Source organism: Oryctolagus cuniculus, chromosome 14 (assembly GCF_051225735.1).
Source record: "Oryctolagus cuniculus isolate XC-2025 breed Fujian yellow rabbit chromosome 14, ASM5122573v1, whole genome shotgun sequence".
Lineage (NCBI taxonomy): Eukaryota > Metazoa > Chordata > Mammalia > Lagomorpha > Leporidae > Oryctolagus > Oryctolagus cuniculus.
Genome location: NC_142880.1, coordinates 71,448,383 through 71,464,137, shown reverse-complemented (window position 1 = coordinate 71,464,137; position 15,755 = coordinate 71,448,383). Strand labels below are relative to the sequence as shown.

Genomic DNA, 15,755 nt, shown 5'->3' with positions numbered 1-15,755 from the left:
AATTTAAATCAATAATTCTGCATGTATTATGTATAGAATGCATTTACCAAAGAAAAATAAGTTCATATCATCATGAGATGCTAATATGGAATCACAATTTTTCATATGTAGGAAAACATCATGTTAGCAATCAAATTACCAGTCCTTTAACCAATTATATCACATTAAATGGTAATGATTAGTAATCACTAAAATAATTAAATTATAAGGTTATTATGATATTATTAATAATCCTAATGGAAGAACAGATGATATAAAAATAGAACATAAAGAGAATTATAAGGACAGCAAAAAAAGAAAAAACCGAATTACTTTGTTGGTGCTGCAACAAAATTGTTCACTACCAATTACAATGTTTTTTATTAAGATGCAAGTAAAGCCAATTTCACTTCACTTCATGAAAAAAGCAAAAAATAAAACTGCAAGATCTGTAAATTATGTCTCTCTGCCTTTTGAATAAATCAAGTAAATAAAAATGCAATTTCATGTAAAAATACACCACGCAAAACTGGCTTATGTAGAATTACATGGTAAGCAAATTTTATATTTAAAAGTACAGTCCATTCACCTTTCACCGTGCTTGTTTTAAAATCTGGAGAATTCTTAGACATTTTTAGTTACTACTATAAAGCAGGAATTTCGTTAATTCCTAATTTCAGTGTTTTCCATGTCAAGACCACTTCACCAATGCTTTAAGTAAAGACTTTGCCATAGCACTGTGACAGGCTGGGATACTTTCTCTGTTTCTCAACTTCTAAGTGACAGCAGAGGAGGGCCTCTTAACAGAAGTATTAACGTAGACATGACATTTTATAATTAAATAATAGATGTGCAATAAGTGAAGTTAAACATTTTGATTTTCTCTCAAAAATCACTAAGCATGGCTTGCTATTCATGTTCTTCCATTTCTTTCTGACACAGACTGCATTTGAAACAAGAACGTAGCACCAACATTTGCTTACCAATTGCAATATGCCAGGGAGTAAAATCACATGTACACACTTTTTCCCCCTTTAATTCTCAGGACACCTCTGGAAGGTAGCTAGCATTGCACACATTTTATAAATACAGTAAGGAAATGGAATGTGCTCAGAATAGCCTGGATAACAGTGACAGACAAGGCTGCAATACACATATTATCAAGTGGGGGTTGATGTATGTACAACATTGGTTGTTCAAGAGAGACAAACGTGACTCTTAGCAAAAGACCAATTACTAAATCTTCAATATTGTTCAAATCTTAAACTGACACAAACTGCCAGAAAGCATACCAATCAGGTTTACAAACCTAACCACTGTTCTACAGGCTTCCTTGAGTTCAGTGGAAGAAACAATCTCACATAGAATTATTTTAGTCCATTAATCAGTAGAAGTGGTGAGGAAAAGGGGGTAAAAATGCAATGACTGACATCCTGATTCCAAATTCACATTGCCTTAGAACTCAGGACAAAAAGATTTGTTTTACCCTTCAGGTCTGGAGGTTTTTTCCTCCAAAGATTTCAGCAGGATTTAAATGACGCAGTAATGTAAAATCATAATTTTTCCCCACACCTAATCTGAGATCTCCACTGACACCACCCTTTGTACCAAGTAGATAAGGACTCTTCTTCCTATGAAATGTTGCTGTTTCTATGCACTAAAGAAGCCAACATATGCTTGCCTTATCTTGACAAGCAAATTGGGTAAAAAAAAAAATTAACAGGTTAAAATGGCCAAAAAAATTCCCAATTTTTAATTACATTAGCATGTGTCAATTTAGCAACTAAAAGATATCTATCTTCCTAGTTGTTCTGAGATGAAAATGAGTGAACTGTCTGCTATGGGAGATTTAATGCTGTGTTGAACGCCAGTGGTCATGTGAAATATCCATGTGAACACATCTGGTTCAGTGGTCACCTGCTCCTGCAGCCACCAAGAGATTTCACCTTAGGACCCCTCTCTGAGTTTCTGCTTGCTGTGTTTATGCTGGCACCAAGAAGGATTGCTACAACTGCCAATGGCTGATGATAAAAGAAGACAAAACGCGTTTGACGTAAACCATACACTGACATCAAGTGAAGAACAGATGATGTCACAGGCAGCTATGTGAAAAAAGGTTTCATGGCAGTTTAGAGAAAAGTAAGCACATATGTATGGTATCATGGTTGTCTCCCTGCTGATTTCAAGAGAACTATGCAACAGAGCAACTGCTATTACATTCAGACTGTGGTGGTGAAACATCCCCAGTAAATATCATTCATTTAACTGAAGTAATAGTACTAATTTGAATTCTGGGTGTTTTGATTTCCACTCAAGTTGCTCAGTGAATTTGGTTTTATAAATGTGGAACTCTGTAGATAAAAAATGATATCCAATTTTATGTCAAACTCACACAATTAAAACAAGAAATATGTAGTATTTTTCCACCTTGAGACACAACTCAAGTTTGATCAATACAAACAGCATAAAGTCATACAAAGTTAATTTCTACTGTAATATGTTCATCCTCTGAAAGACAGATATTCTATACAAAACTGATAACTGAATTGATTTTAGATCGGCCATGAGAAAATATGATATTTTTTTCATTCAGGCTGTTTTACTGACTTCACATTTTCACCATATTCATAATAATGGCAAACATGCATGCCAGGTGTTATATAAGGCAAGGAGACATCTTGGTTCCTGTAAGAGGCAAATCACCATATGGGTCAAAAATAGGGGCAAATTCTAGCTCTGCCCTTTTCCATCAAATTATTTTTTTCATTTTCATTTTATTTGAAAAACAGAGATCTTCAATCTGCGGGTTCAGCCCTCAATTGCCCACAAAAGCCAGGGCTGGGCCAGGCTGAAGCCAGGAGCCAAGAATTCAGTCTGCATCTCTCATATATGTGGAAGGGACCTAAGTACTTAAGTACTGTCTGTGACTCCTAGGGTGTGCATTAGCAGGTAGCTATAACCAGAAACAAAGCTGGGACTTAAATCCAGGCACTCAGGTATGAGATGTGGGAGGCCCTTGCAGTGTCTTAACTGTTGTGCCAAACAGCTGCTCTTGCTGTTTTCTTTCTCAAGTTGTTTAATCTCTCTGGGATTTGGTTTCATTATCTAAGAATGTGACAGTAACAGTACCTGCACTCGATAATGGTTTCTGGATCTACTAAACGTAGAGAACTTAGAGACTAGTGCCTGACACAGTCAGCACTGCATAAGCATTTGCTGTTTTTAAATGGCTGTCTTGCTGCTCCAAACACACCGGGACAAAGGTACACAGAACAAGTTTAATGAGTGTCTCTTATTTGCTAAAAACAAACTTAGGCAGTAACACAGAGCCTAGATTCTCAATTTGCATTCCTAACTTACTGGGTGTTTCTTGGAAAAGAACCTGGTTATATTTTAGTTTCTTTTCAGGAATTACTGTTGGGGATGAGATTAGATATTTTAATATATATATATATATAATATAATCTTAGACTAAAAGGGAACATAAGGACCACAGCGAAACTCAGTTATTTATAGTTCAGGAAATTTAAACAGATATAAGACTAAAATTTATCAAAAATCATGAATTCTAGTCTCCATTAATGAACATTCTACATAGCTAAAATTTATCCATAAAGAAGGTAAATTTTTAGAAACATTAATAATTTGAATAGAATTATTAGTAAAATGTAAAATATTCTAGGTATTTAAACAACAAACACAGCACACAACTTTTCTGAATTTCTCAGGATTGCAGTTATATACATAATTTTTTTCTGAGCCTCTATGATATATTCAAAAGCCACAAAGGGTAGAAAGTTATTTATTCCTGTATATCTGTGCTTTTATAATTATCGTCTTATTTTGATCAAGCCCAGCCAACTTAAAAACAAATTCTTAAGTGTCTTACAAAAGAATATAAAGTAGAATAATATAAAAACAATGGAGGAAATCGGTGAGAGGAAAAACTACAGCAATCAAAATGTGACAAGGTGAGGTGGCACCCAAACATACAGGCAGGCTCCATGACCATCCCCAGGTGTGTAAGATACGATCTCAATGCAGGGAATAAAACCCAAAGTAAAAAATATATAGCCAACTGCACTGGGAAAGCATGCCTCGTTCTAGAACAGGGAATCAAGAAAATCTCTCCTGTGAGTCCTCACCAGATAACATGGAATAATATAATGTGCTAAGTATTCATTGAAAACTGAATTTAGTTTTAGAGAAACACAGTTCTAAAAATTAAGGGCTCATTATCTAATTTTATATTTATACGTATTGAAACTCAGTCCAACATTGGAGATTCATAAGAATGTTCTATCCTTTCAAATATGGGCCATGCACAACTCACACTGACCATTTCTCCCTCAAGTTAAAGTCATAATAGCTTGAAACAGTTCTAGGGTTCTGTGACATGTACAATCCTAGCCATCATACATGAGGCTTCCTACATCAGATAAATTGATCTCAGTGAGTTTCCTATTTACTAAATGAGATGGATTGTTTCAAAGTGTTTTCTATCAGAATACAGCTCCATAAAGGCCAAGATATGACACTAAATTAAAATTCATTGAAATAAAAGTGATAATGAGGACCACATCATTTTGAAACTCTCTGCCATGTCTTCAAGTATAAAATTATCTAATGGTCTCTTTAAAATTTAAATTTAAGCTAAACTTGCAGATTCAGAAGGAAAAACAATTCCTCAGGAATTCTCAATAAGTGCAATTTCCAAAAGTTTATCATTTGACAAATACAGGATTTATGGCTTATATTCTGACCGTGGCTAATTGAGGTATGTGCCTATGGTTTAAAAGTCAATTCTTGAAAAATGCAAAGAGAATGAATGTTAAGTGCTTTCACCATAGAAATGCATTTGCTAATTAGCTGGATTTAGCCATCACACAGTGTAAATATTTTCTAAACACCATGTTGACCAATTTAAATATATATATATAATATTCTCTGTTGATTTAAGAACTTAAAATTCATTAAAAATAACTAAGTCAAAGTCAATTTGATGGAGGATAATCTTATGCCCTTTTATGTAAGGTCAAGGCCAATCTAGATTCTGTCTGCAGAGAAAGCCTCATTGCTCTGTGTGGAAGGTGGCCAGAGGCGAATGCGTGGGCAGCATGATTATTTTCTTCAGGGAAAACCACAAGTCCTCTGGATTCACACCAAATGGGCCAACCGGCCCCTAAGGTCCATGCCTCAAATCACAACAGTGATCATCTGACTTTAAAAAGACTTGAAAGGGAATTCTTGTATCTGCAATTTATCAGCATTCTGTCTCTCAGATGCAATTTCTTCCCACTGCTGCTGCTTCTGAATCTATCAGTGTTTTCTTTATTTATTTAAAAAAAACCAGTTTTTGTATTAAATAGGCTTAAAAATCAGAACAGAAAAGCAAATTAGAGTTGAACAACGAGAAAATGATCAGTAAACCTCGGGGAGATTTTATGAGGCACTATGCAAGGGCTTCCTTCACCCCTTTCTGCAACTCAAAACCCATTATCATTTATTTCTCTCTCAGCTCTCTTAAAACTACCAAAGTGTGCCAGAGTCCTAGTGATTGCATAAATGTGGTTCCACAGGTACTAATTATAACATATTAAAAATGCATCTGCCTTCCTTCCTGTTTCACCCACATGGTTCATAGTATGGGGCACCCACCATGGTTCATGGTAGTGGTGGGGCACCCACCACCTGAGGATCCTAAAACCCACCCCCATCATGGAAGAGGACCAAGAGTCGGAGAGAAAAACATCTAGATTAAAGACCTCACTGGCTGATGCTGAGAAGACAGGCCTGCAAATGGTGCAGGCAGATGGAACAACGGACACTGTGCGACATTTGTTTTGCACGAGGGGGACCACACCCCAGGAAACTCTGTGTTATGTGATCATGAGGAACTTGGACGTGGAATTCTGTGGTCACACTATGACCCATCCTTCAGAGTAAGATTAGTTTGCACATTCATACTCAAGGTGCCCTTCCAGCTTTTGAGCCACTGCAGAGACAGCTGAATGAGTGCATGAATGTCTGCCAACATGAGGTTGACATGTTTGAGCCTAAGGATCAAAAACAAGCAGAAATGAATCTCACTCTAGCTCTGTATGCAGGATATGGGGGAGGACTTTCCTCTGGCATACTCTCTTCATGAATGTGCAGAACCCAGAATCGGAAGTTTGTGATTACAGCACACCCTATCCTTCCAAAAGGTAGGATTTTAACTATTGCTCCCTTCCCTACAGCTGTTGGAATCCCTGCAAGAAACTTCCTTTTCTTCCAATAAATTATTCGTAAAAATTATGTATGTTCAAATTAATTACATACATACTTTATTTTTTAAGAACCCAGTATATCTATTAGAGCTCCAGTACTGAGTCACTGAAGTCATGGAGGACCAAACAAAAAACAGAGGATTTACTTACAAAATGAACATTAAAGTAGGAATGGGAAGTACAGTACAGTAGCCCAAGCCCGCAGCTGGCACACTGTTACCATCTCTAGGCCCCAGTGAACACACAGTGAGAACCACCAACAGAACCTATTAAGGGACAAAGTCACAGGCTCCAGGCTGGAACAGCGCAGTAAACTTGAATTGAGGACGGTCAACCCAAGGGGACCCACTAAAGTCTGGGGCAAGGGCAAGAAATACTCCCATCTTATTCTCCCTCCTTTCTCTGTGGGCCACATCAAAGACACAGCCAGCCTTCGAAGAGTAGGTGTGGGATGGCAAGACAAGGGGCCAGCTCTTCTGCCTAAACGGTGATGCTGCGGTTAGTGTCATTTCCTCCCCTGAGGCTCCACTTTGCAATGCTCTCACAGAATAAAAATGAAAAATAAATGAGCAAAATGAGAACCCAGTTCTCTTGAACAGGAATTTCTTTTTTTTTTTTTCACTTTTAGTCAACTTACTTTTTCAGTTGATGTCCCAATCCAAACCGCTCTTTTGTGGAGATCTGAAAGACATCAACAGTGGGCACTGGGAAGGAGAAAAATCACAGTTAAATATCAACTTGAAACTCAACCACATGCCCTGAAAAGAATGGGTTAGCAGTACCGACATGCGCAGGCACACACGCGGAGCCCCAGACATCGCTAACTACGTTACATCTATGAAGGCACTGGTCACTATATAGTCATGCAGATATTTTACATGTTATATATTATTCTCATGATGAGGAATTCCAACATAAGGAACAACTTGAACAGCCATGTGTAGGACAGTTAATGCACTATTTGTAAGAGGAAGAGACACGTGTTTCTATGTCCATACATTTTAATATAAAACATTTTAATATAATAATACAATAGGTAGGGTGATGCATAGGACACTTACTTTGCTGCATCTACCCTCTCATGGGGAGTACATTTTTGCCAGATATACATGTTTCTTTAAACCAGTAACTATAATCATTGTGAAATCAGTAACTTCATTCAAAAATGTCACACAACATTTATTATTCACTGGCTTAAAGAGTATTTACTATGTAAAAACATGGACACACACGAATATCCCTGCTCCCAAGCAGCCTACCATGCAGTGGAGGAGACAGGTGAAAAACAAGCCCAACGTTAAATGGCACTGAAGACTCTCAGGAGGGAGGAGAAAGGGAACTGAGACCGTGGGGAGTGTGGGCACAGTTTTTAAAGTTGGAAAAGAATGGGCAGAAAGACAAGGCTCCCAGTCACAGGAAATACCAAAGGCAATGTCTCTGAAGAGGAAACATGATTAAGTAGTCTAGGAACAGCTGGATACCAGCTCCAGGAGAGGAACGAACAAGGTATCATGTTAGCAGATGAGGGCAGAGAAATACCACGGAACAGGCTGTGTAACATCTCTTGGTCCAAGGGAGAAACGGGAAGATCAGTCAAAAACTAATTGCAGTTTGAGTCAAGAGGTATAGTGGTTTGGGTCAGCCATGTTCATGAACTTTTCACAGCTTCCATTTTCTAAGAGAGCTGATTGATTGGGCATGAGGTACAAGAAAGAATAATCAAGTGTGAATGCAAGAATTTCGATGTAAATAACTAAAAGGTGCAATTTACTACTCCCTGATATGTGAAATGTTGCAGGAGGAGCAGGTTTGGAGAGGTGGAGAAGACTAGTCATCTGGATAGAGAAAGCCAGCGGCTAAATGTCCAGGTGAAAGGAACATACTAAAGGAATTCATGTGGAATAGCCGGAGGGTATATGCACTTAAAGGCACAAAGCTGGATGAAAAGGAGAGAAAGTCTGCGGATTAGGTACCTGTGCATATGAGCATTCAGTGAGAAGGCTGAAGAGGGATGGCCAGGAGGATGAAAGGTTTCAGAGTTCCACTGATCTGAGGACAAATTCACATTTTTTTTTTTTTTCAAGGAAGAGGCAAACTGTTACCAAATGCTCATAAGTCAGTCAAGATAGAGACTTTGAGGCAACAGGGTCACTTAGCAAATATCTGGTAACATTGACAAGAGCAGCTTGTGAAGTGATGGGACTAAACCTTAAGTGAATTCAATGCGAGAAAGAGGAAAGAAAATGAAGGAAGCTAATAGACAATTCTAGTGAAAACTTAACAGTTAAGGGAAGCGGGGATTCAAGGTCAACAGGGCATTTCTCAAGGTAAGAAAAATATTGTCTACCAGTAGGAATCTTCAGGCAAAGAAAAAGGGGAAATTAAAAGTACAGAAAGGAGAGGGAGAATTGCAGGGATGGTATTAGAATTAGGTCAAAGAGGATGGAAACAAGGGAAACGTTACACAGAAAGTGTCAATCACACTGACAGCTGATTACAGCAAGCACTGTCTTTAAGGTAGGACATTTTCAGACCACACATGTCCCACACTTTACATCAAAGCAGTACCCCCATACTGACCCTTACTAATCCTCTGATCAAGAAAATGTGTTGTTAGTACATGGCAACAATCAGTCCCTTCTTGAGGAATACCCTGATCTTCATACAGAGAGCAAAGAACAGAACAGACATCCCTGATCCCACCTGTCTCAAGTCCAGGGCAACTGAAATAGAAGAGTGGCTAAAAATATAAATAAAAATAAATAAATTCTAACACTTGGAACACTCAGTGGAATTACTTTTTAAAGGAAAAGATGATAAAATAGGAATATACAATACTGTGTCTAACAAGACATAAGACATTATCTCTTCACAGGCAGAAAGAAAAAGTGATTGGGAAGAGGGTGGCATACAAATGAAAAGAATCTGGTGGGGAATAAAAGGCAAAAAAAATCCGAAATCCACTAGATCGAAACTAAGACTAGAGAGACAGAGAGAAGAGATAAAAGAAATGCAAATGTTTATTCAAAATAAACAAATTATTCTTAGAATTTAACTTAAAAAACTTAATCATGGCATGCATGACTAGAAACTGTGTCAATATTTATCCAAATGATATATTTCCAAGGAAAATATAAATTATAAATATTGACTCAATTATTAGCATAAAATCTAAAGAAGCATCTATTTCAAAGGATCTAACAAAATGCTACTTTGAAAAAGGTTCCAAAATTCACGTGAAAAATCACAAATTGCTTTTGAAATTAATGCAATTAATTATACTTAATATATTCATGTCAATATTAACAATCAGAAAAACTGACATATATGTGAACTTTGTGCTGTATTTGCAGTTTTCTTTGTATCTAAAAACACTTTAATTTTAGCCATGTTTTTAAAAATTAATAGCTTCCAGATGATCAGTAATAATGAGTTAGAAATTAGATAAAAAGTTTAATTGAGCAAACAAGCATTTAGGAATAAACTCAGCTAAAATTGGTGACCAAAGCTAGTATCTCTGAGAGAGGAGAGGAACAAACTGTACTAATATATAAATCTAGACAACACAAACAAACACTCTTTTATAGGCAAAATAAATATAGAAATGTCTACTCTAAACAGATATATTCACAATTTTGCCTCAGACATAATCAAATTCTGCATAGTTCATGGGGAGAGAGACAAAGATGAGGAAGAACTTGACAGAACATAGTAATAATATTTTCATGTTCTCAAAAGGGTAAATGTTACTTATTTTTTCCTCCATTGATAAAGTTTGAGTTGACAAGTGAGGGCTGTACAAGGTGGGCATAAATTATTCTAACACTCAGACCATCTAAGTGTAAAGATATCAATAGACGATTTTCAGAGAAACATTTTAAAATAATGTTAGTTGTTCGTCTTTTTAACAAAAAACTGCCTTGTCCTTGAGATCAGAAACTAGAATTACATATCAGAAATTCTGGAAAATATATATATTACTATAAGAACCAAACAAATTATATCATGATTTTGTTTAAAGTATGTTTCCCCACACACAATGAAAATCATCCTTATCCGTAATTTCAAAGTGAATAAGGAGGTATTTGTCCAATTTTTGTAATTCTTGTTCAGTCGTGGATATAGTCACAAGAGCCTTAGCCAAAAATTGTTGTTCAAATAAGCTGTTATTCATAGAAGGAAGTGTCAAAAAGTTCAAGGAAAGGAGAATTTAAAAATATGTTTATTCTGGAGCAGAAAAATTAGACTCCATGTGCATTTTGTTTTTGTAGTACACATTTTCCATGAAATGGTTGAAGATCTCTAAGACATTTCCAAAAGACAGGAATAAATGCTTTTCAGAAAGAGCAGTTAAGTAGGTCAGTCTAAATTCTGGATTAGACATTTTTTGCAAGTTCATTTTACTATAAATTTTGAGACCTTCAAAAACACATCGCAAAACACTCTTTTAGAAATATTTTCTCACCTTTTTATTTGCTTGCAATAATTAAAATTAAAAACTAGGATAACAACCTAATTATTTCTTCTGGAATCACAAGTGATATATGCTCCTTTATTTCTAACTCTAGTCATATATTACACAGTACTATAAATCCTGTTTTTTCCTTCAAATTTCCAAAAAGGAGAAAAAAATAAAAACTTTGCAGAAATTACTAGCGACACAGCAATGTGCATCACAACCAGTGAGTGCATTATAGAAACAGGAGGAAATCAGCAAAAGGACCAGACCCTCAGAAAGACGTCATTTTTTTGTGAGAAACTTCCAGCAAATTTTGCTACAAATAGAGCAGGTGGAAACAATCTTAAGGGGCCACAAACGACTAGTCCTTCTGTGAAAGAATAGGTAGACCAAGGCCAACCACCACCAACACACCCCAAATAAGGAGGCAAATGAACCAAGAGGCAGGGGGTCTACTTCAGGGCAGTTTTCTCCAAGGTTGGCAGTAAAGGAACAAAGGGCCAGCCTGGGTCCATTCCTGGCTATTGTGGGTGTTGGTAAATCAATGAGAAGGAAGACTCTTTCTCCTCCCGCAACCCCTGGCCAATCCGTCTCTCAAATAAAATTTTAAAATTTTCATTAAAAAATGAAGTAGAACTGAACAGTAAAATCATCAAACATGAGTTTAAATGATGGTTAAAAGATTTATAAAACCAAGCAAGCATACAAAAAAAGACCTTAGAGAGTTATTGTAAAGGAAAGTCTGCACCGAAAGTTCAAGATTATATCAAAAACGAAAGTATCAGTAGTAAGATTAAATAAAGGCATGCTGTATTATCATGTCAAACAGATAGGTTTGAGTGAGTAGAGATTAACGGACCAATTATATTCCTAACCCTGAATATTAAAAAAAAAAAAAAGTTAAAAATTCACAGAGTAAGGGGTTCTTTTTCTTTTCATCATCGTCAGAATAAAATCAGTGAGTACATTTCAAATGACTAAACCAAGAAAGAAGTTAGCCCAATGACAGACTCTGCGGGGAAATAGTAAAAACACATACATCTACAGGTTAGAATATTCCTTTAAGATTATTTAAAGTTTTGACGGCAGTCTCATGACAGAACAGAAAGGGGTACACACCTGTTTACGTAACTCAGTGCCAACTTTATGAAAATAAATTGCATGTACACAGAAAACAAACACCATCAAAATAGTTTTCTCTATATAACTATATTTTTTCTTCATGATATTTCAAATAATAAGAATGAAAATATCTAATATCTACTTATTGTCTAACAGTAAATAACATCAGTTACCATCTGATATTAACATTGATCACTTAAATAAAATGCATTATATAAATACCAGAAAAAAGTGGTTCACTTTCAAAGTGATTTTCCTGTAGTTCATAAATTTGAATAAACAAGTATCTATGTGAAATAAAGTAGATATATGATCTGTGACATGATTCAAGAAACCCTGCAGACACCATGGTAGCACACATATGGCAAGCTTTGAGAGCTGCTGTTTGTGTCCCTGCCCCCTTGATTCTGGGCGGGCGCTCTGACTGCTTTAATCATAGAATGCAACAGAAGATTCACTGTGCCTTTTCTCAGTAGTTTCAGCATCTTATCTCTTGAAACACTTCTGAATACTGATAACCATACTACAAGAAGCCCAAACCAAAGGGAGAAGCCATGCGTAAGGAGGGTACTGTTGTTAAGTTATCCTCAGCTTATCATTCAGATGACACCTGCATCAGCCATTTTAAAGTCCAGCATCTCGTGCATCCAATGTATTGAGGCCTTTCTATGAGCCCAGCCCACTGAGCACCTGACTACAAAGTCGGGAGAGACTTCAAACAAGAACTAACCAGTTAAGCCCCTCAAACAGTAATACGTTATTGGGAGTCACTAAGCTTTCGGGTGTTCTGCAGTGCATTAGCAGACAACAGGAACAGTGAGTAGAGAAAATTGTGTGTGTGCCTGTGTGCACATGTGTGTATACACACCTTAGAAGGCAGGGGAAAACATCTTAACTCAGTTTGTTTTAGCAAAACATGTAATAGGATCCTTTGTTGTAAAAAGCTATCAATTGGGATATGTCATTCTCTAAGGTTTCAGAAAACAAAAACTATTATTATGATCCCTGTTGTCCAAAACAAAAGTATGCTACATTGAGTTAGGCTAAATTCATCAGTAATCAGATAAATAAAGATTAAAATTAACTCTCAAAGCCAGAGAAATAATTTATCAAAGTCAATCCAAATTATACCTGCTGAGTTTCTACTATATGCAAACCAGTCATTTGGGTTTTATTGTGTTTGCTTCACAGAAACTTGTTAATTTCCAAAAACCTACATAACCAAATGTTCCATGCTTCCATTTCCCTAGGTTATATCAGTAATAAATCATCTTTCTTAAGATTTAAGTTTGAAAATATCATGATTAAAATATGTAGCACTTATGTTCAGAATTACAAATGAGCACTCATTTTGCTTAAGGCACAATGCACAGCTAATTAATCTTCAAAAAACAGAGAAGTAAAACTCACCTGGGCCATTTAAATACTGTGTAAGTGAACAGTGTAGTCGGACAATTATGGGCTCTGTTCGAATTACCTCCCAAGCCACAGCAATCTCCTCCTGCACAAATATGTTTAAAAGATGATTTAGTCATTTTTAAGAGTAAAAAATTTTAAAACTTATGTTGAAGAAATGCATAAAGTATAACATGAATGTCTATGAATCAGCTCAAAACCCATCATTGTGTGAAGAGAAGGCTAAAGTAATTGTATGGTTTTATGTATGAAAATAAAAATGAAAACTATGTAAGTACTATATAAGCACCCATTAGTACTTCTAAAGAACAAAGATAAAAGAAAAAATATATGTAATCTCTGCCTTTTTAACCATAGAATCTGTTCAATATATCAGTTCAACAAAATCAACATGTATCTGTTGGTAAAACAACCAAAAATTGAATTTCTACCTGTAATAAAAATAAACGTACTTTAAATGTATCGAATTAAACAAATTGATACTCACATCAAGAAAGCTGACATCAATATGCAGATCAATATCTACATCATCAATGGCTCCATATTCCCTGAAAGCAAAAATTAACATTTAAGTTTTAAATTTTCCTTAAAAAAGAATATGTGCTAGGTCATTTTTATTAAAATGAAATTAATTAAATTTAATTAAAATTAAAATTAAACCACTAATTCTGATTCCTGACTTCCACAGGTAGTTCAGAGCTGAATGCAGACATAACTAATTCAACCTGTTGTTTTCTGTGACCTATTTATGCTATATAGACAGCCTTTTATCTTTACATACACATAAACTCAAGAGTCAGTTGGTTCTGGGTACAGGCTCCCCACGTAGGATCTCTGTCCTTAATGTGGTTTACTATGAAACTTAAAAACAACACTACTAGTCAAACAATACCCTATACCTTGTGAGGTTGTGTGAGGGCAGCCTGTTGAAATCCTTGCTTAGCGTATACTAAGTTGATCTTCTGTATATGAAGGTAATTGAAAATGAAACTCGATGAAGGGCGGGATGGGAGATGGAGTGGGAGAGGGGAGGGCCGGGGGAGGGAGGAAGGTTGTGGGGGAGCCACAACAATACAAAAGTTGCACTTTGTAAATTCACATTTATTGAATAATAAAAAAAAAGAGTCAGTTGGTTCAAGGTTTCAAATATTACCAATTATTGGTAGCAAATTAAAGCTGTCATGTGCGTGCTCTGTTTGATTACACTTTGAGAATGTGAAGCTGCGTCTAAGAGCAAGAAAGGAGCATCTGACGTTGCAAAGGAATGTAGGGGCAGACAACAACGTGTCCACGGATTTTCTCTCCACGTTCCACATCAGTGGTTCTGAAACTGACCCAGGAGTTCTACCTCTTAAATTTCACTGTTTTAATAGGCAGGTCTGAAGTCCGACACATCTGAAAACAAAAAACCATACTATGCTCCACATGAAGGCACTGTGAAGACCAACATTAACACAATACAGGTAACATATTTTTAAAATTAATGACAGACTATAAAAGCTTTACTATCTCCCTATACACACAACTCTATTTCTGACATTCTTGGAAAATTCTGAAATCATGAATGCTGTACATAGTGACATACAGAACCACAGAAATAAATGAAATTATAAAAGTTAATGGGCAATATTTATTGAGCACTTATATTCCAGCAATTGTTCTAACAGTTTTACATACATGTGGTCATTTAATATAAAACATTCTAGGTAATACTGCTATCTCCACTTTACACATACATAAACTGAAGTCCAGAGCAACAAAGTAACTTACCCGTCATCACTCTGTAGCACAGGCATTCTAGCTATTGATATAAGCACTAGGTGGGTTCAATATTTGGGAAACCATCACTGTTATTGGAAATCAGTTCAAATGTTAATGGAAGATCTTATTAGGAATTCTTCAGATCCCAGAGAGGTGGTTAATATTATTGTACTCATTTTGAGGATGAGGAACTCGAGATTTGGGGTTGCCAAATGGAAGATAAGAAGTCAGTGGGAAAGTCGGGCATTGCACCCAAGTCCAACTTCACAACTCTGTCAAGTATGGTATCTGGCACATAATAATTACTCAATGAAACTGTCTTTTTTAAAGACATATTTTAAAAGATTTATTTATTTCAAAGACAGAGTGACAGAGAAAGAGGGAAAGATGGAGAGAAAGAGAGTTTCTATCTGCTGATTCACTCCCAAAATGGCTGCAACAGCCAGGTCTGGATCAGGCCAAAGCCGGCAAAACTAAGGCCATCTTGTGCTGCCTTCACAGGTACAAGAGCAGAAAGCAGGAGCAGAAGTAGAGTGGAAGGAGTCAAACAGGGACACAATACAGGATCTCAGCACTGTACGGAGTGGCTTAACCTACTGTACCACAACAATACCCCTTAATATATATTTGTACCTATGCACAGTAATCATACAGGGTTATCAAGTACAGTGTTGCATATCAATACATATATACAATGTATAATGATAAGATCACTGTAACTGACATATTTATCGCCTCAGATACATATC

At 36.2% G+C, this 15,755-nt stretch overlaps 1 protein-coding gene across 4 annotated transcripts in view; it reads right to left on the bottom strand.

Annotated features, from left to right (window-relative positions):
• The window catches only part of PARP8 (poly(ADP-ribose) polymerase family member 8), a 195,870-nt gene that overhangs the window by 52,976 nt on the left and 127,139 nt on the right, over window positions 1-15,755 (bottom strand). For all 4 annotated transcript variants that reach the window (XM_008262187.5, XM_089313164.1, XM_089313167.1 and 1 more), the window contains 3 exons: window positions 13,733-13,793; window positions 13,240-13,330; window positions 6,886-6,952 (listed from right to left, as the gene is read on the bottom strand). In XM_008262187.5, coding sequence (XP_008260409.1) covers window positions 6,886-6,952; window positions 13,240-13,330; window positions 13,733-13,793 — 219 coding nt within the window. The remainder of the gene's footprint in view (window positions 1-6,885; window positions 6,953-13,239; window positions 13,331-13,732; window positions 13,794-15,755) is intronic.